The sequence below is a fragment of the Strigops habroptila genome, chromosome 1, assembly GCF_004027225.2.
Source record: "Strigops habroptila isolate Jane chromosome 1, bStrHab1.2.pri, whole genome shotgun sequence".
In the NCBI taxonomy this organism is placed as follows: domain Eukaryota; kingdom Metazoa; phylum Chordata; class Aves; order Psittaciformes; family Psittacidae; genus Strigops; species Strigops habroptila.
The window spans coordinates 40,028,548-40,042,406 of NC_044277.2; the positions used below are offsets into that span (position 1 = coordinate 40,028,548).

The window sequence follows — 13,859 nt, forward strand, 5'->3', positions numbered from 1 at the left end:
AGTGTGCGCTTGCAGCCCAGAAAGCCAACCGTATCCTGGGCTGCATCAAAAGAAGCGTGACCAGCAGGTCAAAGGAGGTGATCCTGCCCCTCTGCTCTGCTCTTGTGAGACCTCACTTGGAGTACTGTGTACAGTTCTGGTGTCCTTGACATAAAAAGGACATGGAGCTGTTGGAGCAAGACCAGAGGAGGGCCACAAGGATGATAAGAGGGCTGGAGCACCTCCCGTATGAAGACAGGCTGAGAGAGTTGGGGCTGTTCAGCCTGGAGAAGAGAAGGCTGCGTGGTGACCTCATAGCAGCCTTCCAGTATCTGAAGGGGGTCTACAAGGATGGTGGGGAGGGACTCTTCCTTAGGGACTGTAGTGGCAGGACAAGGGGTAATGGCTTCAAACTTAAACAGGGGAAGTTTAGATTAGATATAAGGAAGAAGTTCTTTACAGTGAAGGTGGTGAGGCACTGGAATGGGTTGCCCAGGGAGGTTGTGGATGCTCCATCCCTGGCAGTGTTCAAGGTCAGGTTGGACAGAGCCTTGGGCCACATGGTTTAGTGCGAGGTGTCCCTGCCCATGGCAGGGGGGTTGGAACTAGATGATCTTAGCGTCCTTTCCAACCCTTACTGTTCTATGATTCTATGATTCTATGATTCTATGTATCAACAGAAAAAAGTGGTTGTTAAAATGCAGATGTAAAACCCCATAAAATTCAGAATTAAGATTAAAAATGCAAATATAATCTTCAGTAGAAACATGAGAAAGGCAAAGTTTACATCAAGATACAGTAACAACATTTTGATAGACCAAGTGGGGTACAGAGAACAAAAGGGAGAGAGAAAAGCTCATTTTCTGGCATAAAAGCTCTTCCTTCAGATGTAGGCTGGCTTCTCTGTCTTGCAAGTAGAAAAGAGTTTCTGGACCATCAGGTCCAGAATAACATCAACATTATCATCATTCAATTACCAGTTATATAAAAACTTATACAAATACGTTATGAAGCTTGATTGTAATCATCTGAAGGAGTTTGGGCCCACATCTCACTCTTCTCATGGACAAACACCTTCTTTTAATAACTGGTGAAAATTTACTCACAGTCTATATCTGTGATTGTGCTAAGTGGCCTGCCACTGTTAACAGCTTTTCCCTTGATGCTTTTTTTATGACTATCTCACGTTTATTTACATGGCCTTCGTATGCAAGTTAGTATACAAGCTTTCTTTAAAGAATTTGGTTTGGATAATGGTACAATCTAGCTAAAACAATAAGCACTCTGCAATGGTTATTGTAATGTGCCCACACAGAATGCTAGTTTGGTTCTAGCAGTGGAGCTAACTCATTTTGAGATGATGACTGGGTACCTCTAAACCCCACTGAAGTATTGTATGATAGACATATGCTATTAATAAATCCAGCATAGAGGCTTAAAATAGCGAACTTAAAAATTCAAGAAATTTTCACAGTTTTTTACACTTCTCTACCTCTCATGAACCTAGGGATCATCCCAGCTTTATAATAAGTATTTATAATGCTTGCAGCTTTTATCCTAGGAAATAGTGACTCTCTTAATGGAACGAAGCTGCATCAGGGAAAGTTCAGATTGGACATTAGGAAAATATCCTTCACTGAAAGGGTGGTCAATCGCAGCAACAGGCTCCCCAGGGGAGTGGTCATGGCACCAAGCCTGTCAGAGTTCAAGGAGTGTCTGGATGACACTCTTAGTCATATGGTTCAGTTTTAGGCAATCCTGTGAGGACCAGGGACTTGGACATGATGATCCTTATGGGTCCCTTCCAACTTGAGATACTCTACAAGTCTTTCCTTTATATACTCAATGGAAAAGTGTGCAGAACAGAGATTAAGAGCAGGAACTGTATTCTTTGCATCTATTTTTGTCTGTAAGTGTAGAACATTACATTTGCAAACACATCATTCTGAAATTAGAAACTGTAAGGGTTAAGTTTATTCACAAAATAGCCACAGGGGAAAAACTTATGAGAGATAGAACAAGGAGGTAAAACACATGTGTTTTTTCATAAACATATGTTCAGCTATTATTACTTGGACAAAAGCCAGCCACATTTAAGACTCTGAAGTTTTGACAATCTTTAGTTAGCAGCATAGTCATGTACTATTTTTTCCCAGAGTACACCTGTCTCTATACTAAAAATAGTTTTCAATTAGCAACTGTTAAATAATACTGTATTTTACCCACATCATTTACCATGCCACCAACTTACTACCTCATATTTTTATTTACAGAACAGACCATGGCAGAGGCAGAGAATTCATTTCTCCAGATCAACAATCCCATATCTAAGACCACAGCAATCCTCTTTATTTCTACAATTTCCTTTTTCATTAACTATCTACTTTCCAGTTTCTGCAAGAAGAAAAGCAAAGGTCCACCAGGCACCAAATACTGTACAACCCTGATTTATCCCCACAGATATATTAAAGATATAATTAAAGATTGTATTATAAAACATGAGCAGAAGGAGACAAAAGTAGGATGGGTGAGGATAAAAAGTCAAATGAATGGTGCTCAGTCCCTCAGCATTAGAGCCACAAAGTCTCTATGTAATACTTCTTAACAGTTTAATTCAGACGTTTTTGCTTTGAATAAAAAGGCTGTTAAATCAGAAAGTGTTTCAGCCTCTTTTTATTCAGAAATTGGTTTTAAAGTGCCTCTCATCATCTCTCTCTCAGATTGAATCGAGACCTCTTCACTGTTCTGTTATCAAACTATCTTCTCTGAAGTTAAAAGCTATGTTCTCTTTTCACTGTCTCATGCAGAAATATAATATCGGCAAAAGGACACAGAGGCTTTCAATTACTAAGTTATAGATGAAACTGCCTTCTCCAAAGCCTTCAGCATGACCCCTCTTATACTGAGGCTGACAGAAATGCACAGAAGTTTTTTTCTTCCTCTATTGGGTGCAGGAGAAATTAACTACAAAATGCAGATTGAGAGGATGGTTTAAATGCACCAAGATTACTTGATAATAAAAACCTTTCATTATATCTTTATCTCAGAAACAGGAAAACAACCTACTCAGGAAAGCCTGAAAATTAGAAGGTGGGTAAGGTCAGTGTTCCAGAATATTAAGCAAAAGAACACTGGAGAAGAAAAGATACTGCAAGTAGGAGAATTGAGCATATTCAATATAATATGTAAATTATCATTAATTAACACTTACTTATAGGGGAAGAGATTGGTTTTTATACCAGTGTGCTTGTATGGCATTTTATACCAATGTCCCCCTATGCTAAATAATATTAAAGTCTCCTGACCAAAGAGACCAAACATCTCAGGAAGCAGGCTGACTGCTTCCGAGGCTTTTCCTGCCCTCAAGGGTATGAAGATCATAACCACTCAAGATCAAAAACCATTGTAGGCAGGGCGGGCCAGCCTCTCTCTACGGCATTTTATGAGCCATTTACAGCTGCTAACTACATCACTGGAGGAAATCTCTCCTGCTATTTTCTCTTAAAGACATATTAATGATGCACAAACCTGCTTTTCTGCTCCTCTTTTCAGGTTCTTAATCTCAGTACTCAGTCATCATAGACAAGCATAAACACAGCTCCAGGCCACCCAGCTCTTTCTTACAAGAGTGACTGCCGCATGGTATGTTTCCCCACATCCATGGGCCATATTCTGGACTTCTGTCCCTCAATTTCATCTATGCCCTCTTCTTCTGGCCTGCACCAGCAGAGCTGTTACCGTTGAAATACCTCTTATCATTTCAGTTTTCCAGGATTAATACAAAGTACCATGAGCATAGAACCAAGCATTGCTATGGTATCAAACATTCTGAAAAGGGGTTCCATAGTTTTTAGAGAACTTTGAATGGAAGTTTCTCTCATCCCATTAATCTTGTCCTCCACAGCTGATATGATTGTCTGAGGAAGGAAAGAGAGGAGGGTGTGGAATCTGTCCCAGGTGGGTCTTACTCTAGTGAAAGCTCCAGCACAAGTAATACTGGTGGTGTTATGAGTTTTCGCCTTCTATTATCAGACCCTACAGGATGGGAATCTGCCTCAGCATTCTTGCTCCCTCACCTACATCTCTCCTAGGATACAGTAATCTTGCTATGTCCTTGTACTTTCCTTAGGCCAGAAAACAACAATGCCGTGTGGAGAGAAAGGAAGATTCCACCCCTGTCCCATTGCTGAAGCAGAGAGACCATAGAGAGTCAACATCCAGAATGGTGACAGGGATTGGTGTGGTAGAGTTAAACATTAAAACACAGTTAGACATTAAAACAGTGTAACAGCAGCAACACCCAAAATTATTTTTATTGTTTGACATCATTCACCTTAAGAATTACAATACAATCTTTATGTGACTAACGGAGCTTCTTTTATCACTTAGAGCCTCCTGGAATATTGTTAAAGTTTTGTTCCGCACCCAGAAATTAAAAGTATTCTAGAAGTCTGTCTCAGCCACTTACAAGAGAGAAACTAAAATAGCAGCTACAATAGTCATACCGGAACTATAATCCTCAGCTATTGAAAACAGAGTTTGTGATCTGACTCATGTATGATAGCTTCATGGTAGTTATGCATATGGGAAGTGTCTTTACTGTTACCTCTATTTTAAAACAAACACAAATGCTTAAAATCTTAACAAAAGAGGAGTCTTTCTTGAAGGACCTGTGAAATTCAAGGCATTAAAGGCATCTTCTTTCCAGTGATTCTTAACCTTTTACCTGAGTATGGCCAGTAACCACAGGAAAACAACACAGAAAAAGCGTTGTAGCAGCCAAAAAGTAATAGAGGGCCTGATGAAAAGCAATTAACTCACCTCTACTGGCATCAGTCTGTGGCCTGACTTAGCTGGTGTAGTATTGTGCTTACCTGGAAGAATAGGCTGACCCTGCTGTAAAACAGGAAGCTCCATAGATATTTCCCCATCAGCCAGCCATCGATGTGCAGGGAAAGAAAACCGCTCCCCTGAGAAAAGGTTCAGCAACTGCACCTAAACAGCACCAAGAATTGCGATTTAAGTTGCAGATCTCAGTCTAGATACAACAGAACATGAAATGTGTGGGATACTGTTGAAATCTGTGGAGGTAGAGATCATAAAATTATGGGTTTGGGGCATGTTTGCTCCCTGGATACAACTGTCCCCAGTCTGACTTTTCACTCAGTCAGATTTGAAAGTGCAGAGCAGAGCAACCCAAGAGCAGCCAAGAAACAGGGTTTATCAGCTCAGGTGCAGTCCCACAAAATACAGCTATGTTGTTCCAGCTGGTATATCCACGTGGGCTGGCACTAGGTGGCATGGCTTACCAAACACAAAAGTTCTCACTGGGAAGCTTGGCAACGTTTGCATTTCTATTCATTTAACTTATTTTCTTATCAGAAAAGGAATTAAAAGAACAGGTTTTGATTCTTCAGCACTACTTGTGACAAAAAAACCATGAAGATGCTAGCTCCACCACACAATTTTCTTCCATATCCAACTTCTAGCATGTAGCAGCAAAAGGACCATATGCACACCAGCTGAAAAAGGAAAGGAGGTCTAGCTATTTCATACTTCAAAGCATTCCTTAGTAAGCATCTCAGAGGTTGCTATATATTAGAATAGTCCCTGATCATGCTAACTTATACTAGTAGCTACATGAGATTTTGGACCAGCAGAGAGAAGCAAAGACAGTTCTACCTGTAGTTTCACTCCTGCCCTGTGCTTTGCAGAATCTAGTATCTTTAACTCAAATATTGAAAAAATTCAGAATTACTGGAAACATTTTTCTATCTTTTACTGCTTGAATACTAAAGTTTATAGGAAGAGATTCATCTTGTCTGAAAAAACTGGCACATCTCTGCCTGTTAACATCTACTGATGGATATTGAAAAGGGAGCTTCGATTAATGAAGCAGCACTTTTATGGACATTTTCAGGCCTGATATCTTCTCAGTACGGAGACAGACACAGAAACCATGGGATACTGGTGGAGGACTGGCATGCCTAACTACCAGAAAAGCTCTGCAGTTGTAGAGCATGCTCTCCTAATTTCAGATCTTCCAGAAAAATGTAGGTTTCCCAAGGAACAATGACATTTAAGAAAAGACAGCTGTCTGTTGTTTCTCTTCTATGAAGTCTAGAAATCAGTGGCATTACTCCTTTGGCCTTCTCCCATGCAAAATGCTAGGTTACTTGTAAAGTGTGTTTGGTTATATTTCTTTTCTTTGACTTTGCCTAAAGTTGCAAAGGGGGAATGAACTAACCCTGGTTGATGAATCACTCCCTAAAACCTGCGTCTGATTGACTGAGATTTGGTAAGGAGACAATTAAAATTCATAAGCAAATAATCAATGGAACACACTTGTGTTAAAGTGTTAAATCCTTCTTTTAAAATTTTACTGTTGATTTCAATTAATAGATCCTTTTTTTGTCAGACTTCTTCAATCTTTCAGTTTAAATGGGTATCTTATACAAAGCAGGCAGTGCAGCCTGTATTCAGAGGATGATGTACAACAAACCAACAAAGGTCCACTTGCTGAGTCCAATTTTATGACAACCAAAACTTCTAGTATCAAGATTAAGCATACGAATGAACCTTTTTTACAAGAGAAAACCCACTGTTCTTTTCTAGCTTCTCAACACAGGTACGCTTTAGAAATTGTTGGTAACCTGTCCCTCACAGGTCAAAGCTATGAGGTATTTTCCACCTTTCACTGCTTACAAATACACGTTTATGAAAAAAATAGCATGGAACAGAAGAAAGAAGTATCTTAAATGATATTCTGACTCCAGCATTCCCCAAAGCACAGCACAGAGAGAAAACAAATACCTAGGCTTTAAAATCAGGCAATCCCCAGTTGAATTGAAAGAGATATAATCCCTTTAATTCTAGCATGAAACCTCTTAGATAGAGTGATACTGCCAGTGGCACAATATTTCAATGTAGACATGCATTGGCTAGAGGTATGAACTCAGGATATCTTGCCTAAACTTCAGTTAACATTGTCCAGGCCCTACTTAGTCTCCTGTCTGAGTCTTAGTCTCAAATGAAAACTAGTTAAAGCATTAAAAAGCCACAGAGTTTGAACATTGATCAGTGAATATTTAACTTCAGTGGACACATTGCAATAGACAGAATTACCCTGAAATACAATTATAACAAGTTTACCAGCAGCTTCTAAAGCCCTTCATAAACTGCTATATCTTAACTGAAGGATAAGAAACTGTGGCACAAAGAGGGATGTGTTTTCAAGCATGCATAGCTTATCATTGGCACACATAGGTACATCACCAGCGTTAAGGATAAAAGTCAGATTCTTTCATTCCTGGTCCAGAAACCAATATGCTATGTTTCACACCTGAAGCTTGAAACAGAACTAGCTCATTCTCTTTGGTTTATTATCTTTACCTACATCAAGATCTTTTTTAACTAAGGAGAGAAAAGAACCTGTTACTGTCTTTTTCTCTTCAGAGACACAGAACTAAAAACTTTTGCAATGTAGCTCTAGTGCTGTGCAGAAGGACACAGCATCAGCCACAGATTTGACGAGGACTTGGCTAGAATGAGCCCAATGACTCTGGGTTTCATCAAACTCTAGACACTCTGTGGCATACAAAGACTCTGGAAGACTCAGACTACAGCAGACAACTTAAGCAGTCTTTCTTGCTGCCCAGCCACACATTTCGAAAGAAACATAATGTACAGCTCTCACTAAACAGCTAGCAAGCCAAGACATATCATCATAAGCTGCCTTTAACTCCACACTAAAGCAGTCATAAATAATCTCTTAAATAAAGGTGCAAGCATTTGATGAGGCTAATATACTTATCCCAGGGATTTTTTCTGTCTCATATTTTGACTCCAATAGTAGCAACTGCTTTTGGAAAGATAAAATTCTTTCTCACTGCTTTTACCTCTTCACAGTGCCAGGCTGGGGAATTTCCTGTATTTGTATGCCCTATGCGTATTTTGTAGAGATGTCCTATGTTTCTAGTATTAGCCTGTAAAAGAAACACAACAGATGAAGCACTGAGTATTTGTTAAAAGGAAAAGACATGCAACAGCAATTCATGTGGTAACTGTCACGTGACAGGTTTTTTTTTAAGAGGAATTAAATATTCTGATATTTAAACAACTGTTTCCAAAGTATTTTTCTCCAGATAATCATTAGAAGCTTGGCTCTTTTAAAGGACAACCCTCAAGAAACCCGTTGGCCTGCCAACCCCATTTATGTGACTTCAGGATGCTGTTGTAGTTATTTTGTTCCCCACTGAACTTTGATCTCAATGGAAGATGAATACAGACTGTATGTATGCACGTATGTAAGTGTCTTGACTCTAAAACCTGGCTCAGTTCAGCATCTATACTACTGACCTGCTACAAAATGTCTTCTGTCTCCTAAGCACCTCCCACATAAATCTGAGCTTCATCCTACTCCTCCAGAAGGGGATGCCTTACAATTTTGGAAAAAATTGTGTTCAGCTTTGATGTTTCTTTTTAAAATAATTTTATTGAGATCAACTTAAAAAGCTGTATTTGAAAGATTAGCTCTTGGGCAAGCTGGATGAGTATGTCCGGTACAGATAACAGGCTGCTGAGGGAGTAAGTTTATGGGAAGGTTATTCAAACAAGTAGTTATGAACTTAAGTGTAGAAATAGAAAACTTATCTTCAAGGAACTGGAAACACACCATGAGTGCCTTTCCTCCTTGCTGTATCTTATTAAATTATTATCATATAGGCCGGATTTGCTGTCCTGTTGATTTCTGTAGAATTCAATATCATGTTTGCATTTATAGTGTAGAGGTGGATATGAACTGAGCTCTCTGTATCCCAAACTTCACTGAACTTGGTGTTACAAACAATAAAGAGACAGAAAAGCAAGGACAAACCAGAGTTAATGGAGATGTAGTGTACAGCATAAGCAGAGAGGCTTTTTTCTTTCTATACATTTCGGAGTATGCACTCCTTAATTGCAATGAGTGCTACGGCTACTCACCTAAGAGGGGAATCCTAGGTCCCAAACCAGGGACTGCCTCCATACTTTGAAGATGGAGAAATCATCAGAGATGAAATTTATTGCAATAATGGGAGGAGGAAAAAGAGCCAACATCTGTTGTGAAGAGGGTATTTTTACCTGTCAGGCACCTGGTTAGTTATTTTATCTACTCCTTTCATTTTATATCAAGGGGATTTTTATCTCACAGAAGGAAAATTGCATACTATCTGAGGTGCTGGATTCTTCTGAGAAATTCCATCAGGCTGAAGAGGTCTACAGAACTGCATTTCCTATATCCCAAGCAGCTATAAGGCTATTGTGAAAAAGGTGAACTCTTCATCAATGCTGCCATTAAATACCTTTTCTCCAAAGGGGACTTGTTACGCTGGATACTAACAATGGAAGCACCTGTTTCTTATACAACCCTATAGCTGGCACCTGCTAGAGACACTCACTGGCAATCCCATATACACACTCAGGCTATGCAGCTTTTGATAAGAGACCTATTTTGGCTCACTTACATCATCATGGAAAAAGACTGCTGCGGGAGAAATTTACTTGTGTACCTGGGAGCAGAAGCAGCTTCAGGTAGACACACTTCATTACAGGTATAAAAATTGCCATTGTTTAAATACATAGCCAGTATTAAAGTTAAAAATTTATTCCACATCCTAATTCTTCACTTCCTTGTTTCGTTTTTAATATTGTAGCTCCATTTCACGTTTAAAATCTAAACAAGCCTCTGTTGTCCTATATTTCCCGGTACTTTCTTGGGCATTATGTAAATTAACCAGTAGTTCTTCTTAAACAGACAAGAAATATGTTGAACCAAATCAGCTTTGGATAGGTGAGTGGGAACGTGGGATACTAAATTTAGTTCTACATTTAAGTCCTGTTGCTTGTTTCCAGATATGTGTACCATACAAAAAACTGACTGCCATCAGATATATTTTGAAATGTCATGCAATCTGGCAGGATACGAGAGGGCAACACCATGAATATATATTACTTACTGTGAAGATGTCTTCATTGCCTCTCTGAAATAATTTTCCCTCCTCTCCATCAAGAAAAATGGGCCCTGAACTGCTGCGATCCCCATACAATGTAATATAAACCTTTGAGCTTGTTCCTGCAGATGGCATATTGCTGGTGAGGACTGACACCTTCCATTTCCTAGCTAGCAAAAGATAAAAAGACTCACTGAATCACTTAAACTCAAGATTCTTAAGCAAAATGCATTTCAGTAATTGAAATTCTAAATAATAGGATGTCAATGAGTATAGAAATAAGTATTTCACAAAATTACAGTAAGTAAATATTGAGTTTGCTATATTGGGCATGCAAAAATCAAGAAATGTCAGGTTGCATTGATATCTTTTACTCTGCATATGCCATATGAGTAAGTCAAATTTGCATAAATGTAAGATCACTTTTCAAACACAGTTTTGAAGTATTATACTAAATTGTATGGAACACAGCTTTCTGTATTCTTGGGATACATCAGCTCTGCCCAATGATGGCCATGAGGGCTCTCAGTAAGCTAGCTCTGGAATTACAAACTCATGACTTCAAGCATTAGGGTCTCTCAAAGCCCATTAGCTCTGCTGAAAGATACCTCTTTAAGAAAGGTTCTGTATCTCTGACAAGCTGTGATGTTACACAAGATGTTACACAGGTGTAACAGCTTGTTTGGAATCCACTGAAGGACTACCAACATATTCTTGAACTATACCCTGAGATACAAATACTCTCTACATGGTTAAACTTCATAATTATCAAGGTAAAGTATTTGGATTTAAGCTTTGGTTTAGTGGAAGCTGAGTACCAATGGCATGCAATTAAGTGAGATTATATCACTGAGGGATGGCTGATAACAGGAAGGAATATTAAGAAAACACCCTCACTCCCAATGTTTATAATTAGCTGATACCCATCTCAAATGGCACACATTTAAGCACACCTCACCCCCCCAAAGCTTGCTAAGATCATTTTCCACCACTGATTAATATCACTGTTTCTTAAAAGAGAGCTTCTTTTAAGGTATAGCAGCAGTAATGATGGCCTGACTATGGAAGCCCCCATCATCTAACGACTCATCTATGCTACATATTTTACCTGCATACTGACTTTTCCCTCCATCACAGTGTCTTTGATTCTGCCTGCTCTGGCTAAAACGCTAAGAAATAGTACAGTGATGATGTGTGAGCTCATCACAACATGCTGAATTTTGTGTTTATTAACTATTTGAGCTACTTAAAAGAGATCTGTGTGCCTTAACCCCCAGGCAATAAACTATCCTGCAGTTCTGTTGTGCAGTTCAGCAAAACCACTTTTGTTTTGGGTGTCACTCAGTATTTTCAGCGCCAGCCATGGGCATTTTCCTAAAGGAGTCAGTGGATGTTGATCTGACGCATAGAATTATGCTGCAGCAGAATATTATTTGAGGACTAGTGAAACCAATGATTTGAAGATCTGTGCTTAGTTTTCTGTGGCATTCTGGGAAAAATAAGGTAGGATTCATATTTTCACTTGCTTATGTTTAGCCATGTCCACAAAGACAAGGCATTTCAGAAATCGATAATTAGGCTAACCTTGGTGTGGTGCATGGCAGTATCTTTGTATCTAGAAAATAAATGAATTGAGAATATGTACTTCATATCACTTAGCAATGTTTGAATAACTACTACTGCTTTTAATAGAAGGCAGAAAACAAGGCACAGTAAAGGCATGTTATGAGATCTGATACATTATTAATTCCTGATTGTGGAATCTGTAAGTCTTGTTTGTGCCTTGCTATAACCATTGGGTTATACTTACTGAGGAAATTTTTGCTTCCAAGTGGCCATTGTGCTTTGCGTGTTAAATGCACATTCCTTGAGAAATGCAGTATTCTAGAACCAGTAACTATTAAAACAGATATCCTCTCCCATACTTTGAGGGGAGAGATGGGGAGACAATAACTTAATCTTGGTTCATCTTTGAGAATAAACCTTAAAACCTTGAAATTCACAATAGGGTTCTGAGATTTACTTATCTGTTTGAAAAATTCTTCTTGGTCCACGACAGGAGTAGAAAGTGCAAAAACTTTAAAAGACAGAGAAGGAATCTGAGAGAAGTTTGTCAGGTGAAGTTCCTGATGACTGGAAGAAGGGTAATATAACCCCCATTTTCAAGAAGGGGAAGGTGGAAGACCAGGGGAACTACAGACCAGTCAGTCTCACCTCTGTGCCTGGCAAAATCTTGGAGCAGATTCTCCTGGAAAGCATGCTAAGGCACATGAAAAACAACGAGGTGGTTGGTGGCAGCCAACATGGTTTCACTAAGGGGAAATCCTGCCTGACCAATTTGGTGGCCTTCTATGTTGGGGCTATGGCACTGATGGACAGGGGCAGAACAGTTGACGTCATCTACCCGGACTTGTGCAAAGTGTTCAACACGGTCCCGCATGACATGCCTGTCTCTAAATTGGAGAGACATCAATTTGATAGATGGACCACTCTGGATAAGGAACTGGCTGGATGGCCGCACACAAAGAGTTGTGGTCAACAGCTCAATGTCCAGTTGGAAAACAGTAATGAGTGGTGTCCCTCAGGGATCGGTGTTGGGACCGGTCTTGTTCAACATCTTTCTCGGCGACATGGACAGTGGGATTGAGTCCGCCCTCAGCAAGTTTGCCGACGACACCAAGCTGTGTGGTTCGATTGGTACACTGGAGGGAAGGGATGCCATCCAGAGGAACCTTGACACACTTGTGAGGTGGGCCGATGCCAACCTTATGAAGTTTAACCAAGCCAAGTGCAAGGTCTTACACCTGGGTCGGGGCAATCCCAGGCACTGCTACAGGTTGGGTGGAGAAGAGATTCAGAGCAGCCCTGCGGAGAAGGACTTGGGGGTGTTGGTTGATGAGAAGCTTAACATGAGCCGGCTTCAGTGTGCGCTTGCAGCCCAGAAAGCCAACCGTATCCTGGGCTGCATCAAAAGAAGCGTGACCAGCAGGTCAAAGGAGGTGATCCTGCCCCTCTGCTCTGCTCTTGTGAGACCTCACTTGGAGTACTGTGTACAGTTCTGGTGTCCTCAACATAAAAAGGACATGGAGCTGTTGGAGCGAGTCCAGAGGAGGGCCACGAGGATGATAAGAGGGCTGGAGCACCTCCTGTATGAAGACAGGCTAAGAAAGTTGGGGCTGTTCAGCCTGGAGAAGAGGAGGCTGCGTGGAGACCCCATAGCAGCCTTCCAGTATCTGAAGGGGGTCTATAAGGATGGTGGGGAGGGACTCTTCCTTAGGGACTGTAGTGGCAGGACAAGGGGTAATGGCTTCAAACTTAAACAGGGGAAGTTTAGATTAGATATAAGGAAGAAGTTCTTTACAATGAGGGTGGTGAAGCACTGGAATGGGTTGCCCAAGGAAGTTGTGGATGCTCCATCCCTGGCAGTGTTCAAGGCCAGGTTGGACAGAGCTTTGCGCAACATGGTTTAGTGCGAGGTGTCCCTGCCCATGGCAGGGGGGTTGGAACTAGATGATCTTCAGGTCCTTTCCAACCCTAACTATTCTATGATTCTATGATTCTAAGTTACATTGTTTAAGAGCAGACATCTAAAACGTATTATTGTCATGAGAAATTTGGAGTATAGACCACTACTCAATTTTAAAGAGAAACTCTTACAGCAGCACTTTTCTGAAACTACTGTGAATGTGCAGCTATAGTACCAATGCTCATGTATCTTACACCAAAGCAATACTAGGTAATGTTTTTGAACAATTTTAAATGAATGGACAGTTATCTCCCAACATATACAGCTAAACAGAAAAAATTATTACCAGTATCAGTTTACTGCAGATATATGGCACACGGTATCAAACTTGCATTGTTCAACTATCTGATCTCCTCCCTGATGAC

At 40.2% G+C, this 13,859-nt stretch overlaps 1 protein-coding gene across 1 annotated transcript in view; it reads right to left on the reverse strand.

Annotated features, from left to right (window-relative positions):
- RP1 (RP1 axonemal microtubule associated) overlaps positions 1-13,859 on the reverse strand; it is a 193,036-nt gene that overhangs the window by 154,488 nt on the left and 24,689 nt on the right. The window contains 4 exon segments of the mRNA XM_032919831.1: positions 4,854-4,974; positions 7,878-7,953; positions 9,386-9,392; positions 9,971-10,134. Of these exon segments, the coding sequence (XP_032775722.1) occupies positions 4,854-4,974; positions 7,878-7,953; positions 9,386-9,392; positions 9,971-10,134 (368 nt within the window).